This window comes from Macrosteles quadrilineatus, unplaced genomic scaffold (assembly GCF_028750875.1).
Source record: "Macrosteles quadrilineatus isolate MER2022 unplaced genomic scaffold, UCM_ALF_1.0 Scaffold_9__3_contigs__length_116548681, whole genome shotgun sequence".
NCBI lineage: Eukaryota > Metazoa > Arthropoda > Insecta > Hemiptera > Cicadellidae > Macrosteles > Macrosteles quadrilineatus.
The window spans coordinates 26,765,767-26,773,817 of NW_026542602.1; the positions used below are offsets into that span (position 1 = coordinate 26,765,767).

General features: G+C 34.3%; 1 protein-coding gene across 2 annotated transcripts in view; it reads right to left on the reverse strand.

The window, feature by feature from the left end:
* Positions 1 to 7,846, reverse strand: part of LOC129002556 (T-cell immunomodulatory protein-like) — a 29,042-nt gene extending 21,196 nt beyond the window's left edge. The window contains exons 1-3 of one of the 2 annotated variants that reach the window (XM_054430445.1): positions 7,537 to 7,846; positions 5,522 to 5,651; positions 1,047 to 4,324 (exon numbers count right to left, since the gene is read on the reverse strand). In XM_054430445.1, coding sequence (XP_054286420.1) covers positions 2,495 to 4,324; positions 5,522 to 5,641 — 1,950 coding nt within the window. In that variant the 5' untranslated portion in view covers positions 5,642 to 5,651; positions 7,537 to 7,846 and the 3' untranslated portion in view covers positions 1,047 to 2,494. Of the gene's footprint in view, positions 1 to 1,046; positions 4,325 to 5,521; positions 5,652 to 7,536 lie in introns of those variants that run through there. The other variant, XM_054430444.1, reaches the window with a different exon arrangement.
* Between the last annotated feature and the right edge of the window lie 205 nt (positions 7,847 to 8,051).

Genomic DNA, 8,051 nt, shown 5'->3' on the forward strand with positions numbered 1-8,051 from the left:
TCTAAATTAAAAATTGTGTATTCAAAGAATGCTTGGCTAAAATAATAAACGGTATCAGCATTCTGACACCTACTTTCTCCGATAAGCGTGTCAACAACCTTTATCATGGGTAAGCGGTGAGAGTAAATATGATATTTTATAGTTAAAAATCTCAAAAGTTGCAATAACTTTTGAGCCATAATTGTTACAATGGGGTGTTGTACTGTTTTTAGAATTATAAGGACCATAACATAGGTATTAATTTTGATCAAAGCCAGCTTTTCTCCAAAAATCAGATTTTTTTCTTATTTTATGGGAAAATAACATAATTTACAATAACTTTTGAATTGTAATGTTTACGGAAATGGGATTTGTACCATTCTGTTCAGAATTTAAAGACTATAACATTCAAAATTGTTATCAAAATTGTTGGGGCCGTTTTTGAGAAAATCTTATTTTTCCGTTACTTGTGGGGTTTTATGGGAAAATCCCCATTAAAAATCAAAATTTCAAAAAAGTGAAAAAACTTTCAAAATTTTAAGGACCATAACATACTTAGTTGAATCAAAACCGGCTTTTTTTCTAAATCATATTTTTTGTTATTTTATGGGGTTTTTATGGGAAAAATAACATAATTTACAATAACTTTTGAACCGTAATTTTTACAGAAATATGAGTCATACCATTTTGTTCAGAATTCAAAGGGCTACAACATACTAAACTTTTATCAAAATCGTTCAGGCAATTTCTGAGAAAATCCGAATTTTCCGTTATTTTATAGGGTTTTATGGGAAAATACATTAAAAATACAAATTTCAAAAAAATGAAAATAAAAACCCTGGAGATACCATGGATTAGAACCTACACACCAAATTTCATCGAAATCGGACCACAGGTGTAGTCCCTAGCTCTGTACACATCCAGACACACAGACATAACTTCGAAAACCACTTTTTTTGGTCCAGGGGGACCCAAAACGGATATGTCCACTCAAACTCGAAAATTTTTACAAAAACAATACTTTCTCCATATACTATGGTATAGGGGGAGAAAATAAAAATTAACTATTTTTGAGAAACATTACAGCTTTATTATTATATTCAAGTCATACTATTATATTATCACATAAATAAATATAATTATCTAAAGCACTTAAGACTACATCACAATAAGAAGGTGATTTACAAAAATAAAATGAAATAAAAAAATCGAATTCATTCATCACATTTAACACACTACTGTATCATGAAACTAATGTGGAAACCATGGCATTACATCTTTGGAATAGTGTACAGAATATTACATGATCTTTGAAGAGTCTGTAACAACAGTACTTTTTTACAACTCATCTCTATTACCTTCCACTGAACAAATATCCTGAATACTGTTGACTATTCAATCAAGTAGTTGAAGGGTAACAGCACACAATTAACAGTAATTCGGTATAGCAATGTAAGCTAAGGGAAGCTTGTACCCCTAGATGTTAAGGGAACTTTGAAGGTTCCTTTGTTTTGCATAATTTTTGGCAACGCTCAGAGTGATTGGTGGAATCTACACACTAGTTACTTAAGTTAGTTTGGGAACACAAGGTTTTTAAAGAAGCTGTGTACCCTGAAATAAGTGAAAAATTAAGGTAAGTATACAATCTTACAGATTCTAAGAAATATTTTTTATGAGTCTAACTATAGAGATTTGGTTTCATATTGATATATAAAACATGTAAAATGTATAAATCACACCAATTGAAACCCAATAGAGTAGAGCAGTTGGGTTATAAACAGTGAATTTGCCGTAGAAAACAAGTTAAAACTAAACAAATATACTATGCAGATTTAAAAAAAAAACTTTGCATTTTAAAATATGTACTATAATCCAAAACATAAAGAGCTTTCACAATTGTATATAAAATTGCATAAACAATTATTATTATAACAATTTTAATCTTATGAAAAATTCATATCTGACATACTTTGTAAACAAATCTGCACTGATCATTAGCCAGTCCTCATTCAGTCGATTTCCCTAATGATAACTGGAGAGGTTTGTAGTTAATGTATGAAGAAAATAGTTTGTTACTGGGAAGAATATGATACGGGGGATTTACCGAAAATAAATTATTTTACCAACTCCAATACATTTTTATATCTAATTCAAAGAGGTAAAAGTAAGCAGTTGTTTATATTTTGAGTCACCGATATGATTTGTTTCAGAGTTGTTGATGAAATTAATTTGTCTCTGGATATGATTCATATTACATTCTCCTTGCAATTGTAGTTTTCTAAGCAAAGATGTTATAAATGTCAGAATATGTCATATATTATTGGTATATTTTTAAAACTAGAGAGTTGTGTATAAAAACCCCATTTAATGATCGCTAATGCAACCATCCCTAATGCAATTTTGTCCCATTTTAATGTTATTTAGTCAATAACAACCAATTAATTTTCAATATATTAGTTTAGAAACTTGGTCTATACTTTATAAATATATTCTGCCATGATTTGTATTTATTTCTTTACATTGCATCAAAATGGAACCTATGAGCTTCTTGCAACTTCTCTAAATGATCCTCTTTCCGTTCTTTCCAGTAAAGAGCAGCAATTATCAAAGAAATGAAAACACATGTGGCCAAGAGGGCTAAAACACTTTGGAAGATAAGTTTACTTGGAGTGACAAACAACTGTACTTTCCAGCTGTAAACCTCCTCTATCGGCCAAGGAATCACAACCATTTGGGAATTAGGAATGAGTTGAGTCCATTGACGAGACTTCCCATAGACCTGAACAGTGAGAGTATCGATGAAATTAGGCGTCCGGCCGAGACCGAAGATAGTGTAGGGAAGGTTGAGGGTGAAGTGGGCCGATTGTGGAATCTGAGTAGCGACAGCAGAGCGTGGATCACCTTCTTGTGTCGTTGTTTGGTACATGACTTTAGGCCCGGGGAGGTTTGTACCATAAACTCCAGCAGACTTCCTCAGAGGACCGGGGTTTAACGGGTGTTCAACATTAGTCAGCCCTGTGACGACCATGACTTTCACAAAATTGGCATCGTAATCCAATGTGTTCCTGTAGGCCGATACATTGAACATGGTAGGCTTATCTTGAGAGTGAACGAATATTAAATCGAGAACACCGTCTTGTAGGAAATCGAAGAAAACACCAAGAACTGTATTATTGTTGTAAGGACTTAAAGTATTCCATTGCACTTCAAACGTGCGAGAAAACTCTGTACAAGCTGTCTTGCAGGGAACGTTTTTCAAGAAAAAAGATTTGTACTCTTGCGAGTTTGCTCGGTTGAGTGTAACCATCACGTCTGGATAGCCATCCATGTTGAAGTCACCTGCTCGCAAAGTTATTGTTTCTGTGTATGGTTTCTGAGGTTTCGTGTTGACAGCGAATTTCCATTTGTTGGCTGTTCCATCTTCATGGAAATTTACATGTAAATCGTGCCACTGCCTATCAGATTGAGTGTAAGCGAAGATTCTGCTGTTGTCACAGTTCATGTTGTCACACACAGGGACAATGTGATCCAGTTTGCCTTCCAGTTCCATATCTAAAAACACAGTTTGCCCGATCACATCTTGTTTGTTTTTATTTAAGCCTGGAGGGAGATCGATCGTTTGCCAAGGGGTAAACCCATCAGGAATATCCTTATTTCCTTTCCAAATTTCAAACTTGTCCTCTGTTGTGATATAAAGGTCTGCCAGATCGTCGTCATTCAAATCCAGGAAAGCGTGAGAGTGTGGTTTTCTTATTTTCCCCTGAAAGTCGTGAGTTTCGTTGTTTCTCATGGGAATTTTTCTCGGTGTTGTACTGTTTTTATCAAACAACCAAAACGCTCTGTTGTTATCTTCATCAACTCCGAACAAATCAATTACCATATTTTTGTCATAGTCTATTGCAAGGGGCTGGCCATTTGTTTTAAATAATGTTTTATATGTACAATTCAACCGTTTCATTTCTCCCCATAGCACTACTATGTGGTTTAAACTATCACCTTCAACGTTCAAAGTGACCATAACATCCATAAGAGCGTCTCCATTAAAATCTCCTGGGGTTACACTTGTGATCTTGTAATTATATGGGAATGAACATTTGATTCCATCTGAGTACATCACAGGTTCTTTATCTTGCCCCAACAAAACCTCGACAGTTTTGCTGTTGTTTCGGATGACAAACAGATCAGTTATTTCATCTGAGTTGAAATCTCCGAATGCTGCAGGTAAACCATCGGTAAAATCACCAAACATCTGTTGAGTAGCATCATCTGCAGATACAGGCACCACAGTAGATATCAGCAAAAGGCAGATGGCCCAAGTCAACAACCCCGTCTTGCCAGCCCTTCTCTGCCAACAAACCAGAATAGAACTCATTAAATACAGTGCATCCATTAAAAAGCCCACTTGTTAACATAAAAATTGTTGTACATAACATATAGGCAAACAATAATTGCATTGTTATATTGCAATTATTGTTGGTTAAAATAATTAGTTAAGTAAACTTTACTGTAATTTAAGCTAAGTGCTGGATTTAATTGACTACGGTACGGTTACTCTAAGGACTAAATTACTGCCCTCTATTCTAAGATTTAAAGGCAGACAGGGCATGGCAAGCAGTGTACGGGGTTAATTTTGATTTTTAAATAATAAAACGGTCTTATTCACCAGGATATTTTTAAAAACCTTCTGGATCCACTTCATCGATGCTTATGACAAAATCATCTTCAAATTTAAAGCGGCAAAAAGGATTTTTTTTTTCATAAAAAGGCTGTTATAGGAATAAAAAAGGCCAGGATATTATTCTAAACAAATCTAACAAACAATCTGTGGTATACAGACATTCTGAGGGAAAACTCTAAATCCATTTATTTTGTCTTTTAATGTCATAGTTAATTGTGCAAACCTGATCTTGCAACTATCTAAGGTTGTCTGATATAAATAGGTAAATAGAAACACTGTGTCACGCAGATCAGAGTATAATATATTTAACCATTTGAATGAATTTCAAAATGAATTAGGCCTAAACCTATGTAGGCCTAATAAAATTTTTTTTATAAATAAATTTTAACTGAATTTGAATTTTTTTATCAATACAACCCACTAGGGTTGATTTGATTTTTAATTTGCCAGAAGGAGCCAAGCTACTTTAACGTTAGCAGAGAGCAGAAGAATCGTAAAAAACTTTGAAATATTCTGATCATGTTTAAACGGTTTTGCCACAACGACGATGTCTCATCTGCGACCATGGTAGATATTTCACTGTGACCAAGATATTCTCAATTTTGCCTAACTGCGGAATATGTTCGTGATTTGACAGTTATGGTTTCGCCAAGGTTATGGCAATGTTGCAGCGTGCAAAAAAAATTTAAGGTAGGCCTATTTAAAAAAATAAACAATTTCCAAACTTATAGTTTGAAATAGGCCTATGCAGATTTCCAGAATAGCTGAGTTTGGAATAGCCAAACTCTAGACCAACTATATTTTGTTTAGGTGCAAGTTAAAACTTTGAGCGGTAACATTGAATTTAAAATGTATTATACTTACCAAAACATCAATTCCCTTTTCTGTCAGGAAGGCAAAACAATGGTCGAGCGATACGGCTGATGAAAATGGGGCAGTTGCCAAATGAGTCAGGGAGTAGGTCTGAACTTCATTTAACAACATTTTCTTCAATCTGGAAATGTAGTCTAATTAGTTATATATTGTATAGTAACTAACTAAAAGCGGTCATTTTATTGGATACCTAAACATCAGTTTCTTCTCTAGGTATAGCCTATAGGCTATTTTAAACTTTATTTTGTATATCCGTAAAGTTCCTATGCACAATAAAATGAAATAACCGGCTTGTACCTGAGATGTCAATATCATTAAATATAAACCTACAGCATGTCTAATCTTTTGGTAGAGACTGCTTTATTTTTCACTGTCTTCTCCATGCTCTGCACAAACCTTATCCAATTAAATGCCTCGCTTGACATGGCTACGCTTTTGTAGAAAAGGCCAGGGATCCTTCCTAGTAATGTGTGGGATAAGTAATAATAATTAGATCCTAAGGACAAACAAATTTGGGAACTGTAGAACCAGAAACATCAATTTTTGTTACAAGACAAGCCTAAGCATACAGCTTTTACTATGTGTAGCCTATTTAAAAGCACGTACGGTATTTTTGTCATTTATTTTTTAAAGAATGGTTTTAAACATTAAGCCTAAGTTAATTCAGGGTTACTTACTACCTAAGCGTCTTGACTCGCAATTTCAGGTTTTACTAACCCAATAAAAAATTATTACGTTTGCTGCTGTATAAATAAGCATTACTGGAAGTAATGTCCACCACGATGCTACACGTAACTGTACCATGATAGATATACCAAGATACCGCCTAACAAACACTCTTTAAAAGCCGTTTCCCCACCATAGAATGGAAGCTGTTCAATAAGCTGCCGGAGAGCCTGAGAAGCGTCAAGACCAGAAAATTTGAGAAGATCGGTAATTATATCAACCTCCCAACCTCACCCGAAATTAGAATTATTTTTTTTCAAAATGCCTGAAATTTCACACTGATTTCAAAAATGGTTGTAGTTTTTTCTCGGAAACAACCCGTTTACCCGGACAATCGGAAAACCCCCGAAAATAACATTGTGCGTAGGCCTACTCAAATTAACTGGTAAGATAGAGCTGAACAAGAATATCTAAGAACTTTGATGATACGATGGATATTAAAGGAGATATGGCTGGAAAGGCGCTGGAAAACGAAAAGTGATATCCGTGTAAACCGTTTATGCTGGTATTCAAATTAACAGGAAAAACAAGTTGAACAAGAATTTTCATGATCAAATATTAACAGAGATACGGCCGGAAAAACGGCGGAAAATCGAGTTAGCGTAAAAATGACAAAAAATAGGTTGGGTTTTGTTAGGTTAGTAAGGGTTTTAAGTTAGGTTACTAACAATAGCCATGTTATTGATAACCTAACCTAACCTAACCCAACCTAGTTTTGGTCATTTAGGCGCTAACCAAGTTTAGATTTTGCGACGCTTTCCGGCCGTATCTTTGTCACTATCCATTTGATCAAAAATTCTTGGATTTTCTTGTTCAGCTAGCTCTATCGGTTAATTTGCCCACAAAAAAAGTTTTGGAATTTTCCAATTTTAGGCAAAACTTAATATTTCAATTGGCTGCACTTTACTTGACGTCCTACACTCATTCGATTAATTTTTTCGATTCGATATTTTCATTCGATTTATCGTTTGGTTAGTTAGGTTAGGTTAACCTTACCTAACTAACCAAACGATATATCGAATGAAGCAATCGATTAGTCGATATATCGATCGATATTTTCATTCGAATGAGTGTAGGACGTCAAGTAAAGTGCAGCCTTTCAATTAACTGTAGGCCTAGTCATACTTCAGTTCTAATGTAACAACGCCCATTATGAATAGTTGTGTAATGTCATAGACTAGACTAACCAACTCAAGGGTTAGGCCTAGCCTAGGCCTGTTATATGGTAATGCGTAAGTTAATGGCTGCAATAAATCTCATTGAATTGATATTATACATACCTAAGTTCAATAACAGGGTAGGCAATCGCTTCCACTTTAACTTTGTGATATAAAAATGGTCCTAGTTTTGGTTTCAGAGCAAGGATCTTACATCGTCTTGATATAAGCTAATCTTAAAACAAATAGTTTGATAAAACCATACTGATGTTAGAAACAATAAATTTGAAATATTATAAATTTATTATTAATATTAAGCCTGAATTGCTATCTGGTTTTCGTACATAGAGAAAGTAAAGTAGTAATCTTATTATTAGTTATTATTATTGACAACTACTAACTGAAACTGAGGTTAGGTTAGTTATGATGTCTCGTCTCTTGTCTCTATAAGAGTTTAAGAAGAAGAACAAAATGGTTTTTTTCATTCTTGTGCCTCGACACAAGTAGACTTCTCATCCCATTGTGAAGTGTCTAGTTCATGTACGTGACACATGGGCGCTAGTGTCGACGAAACTTTGTTTCTATCATTTTAGAGTTAATTTCTTGATTTGTGCTTTACTGTTTGGTTATATAACTAG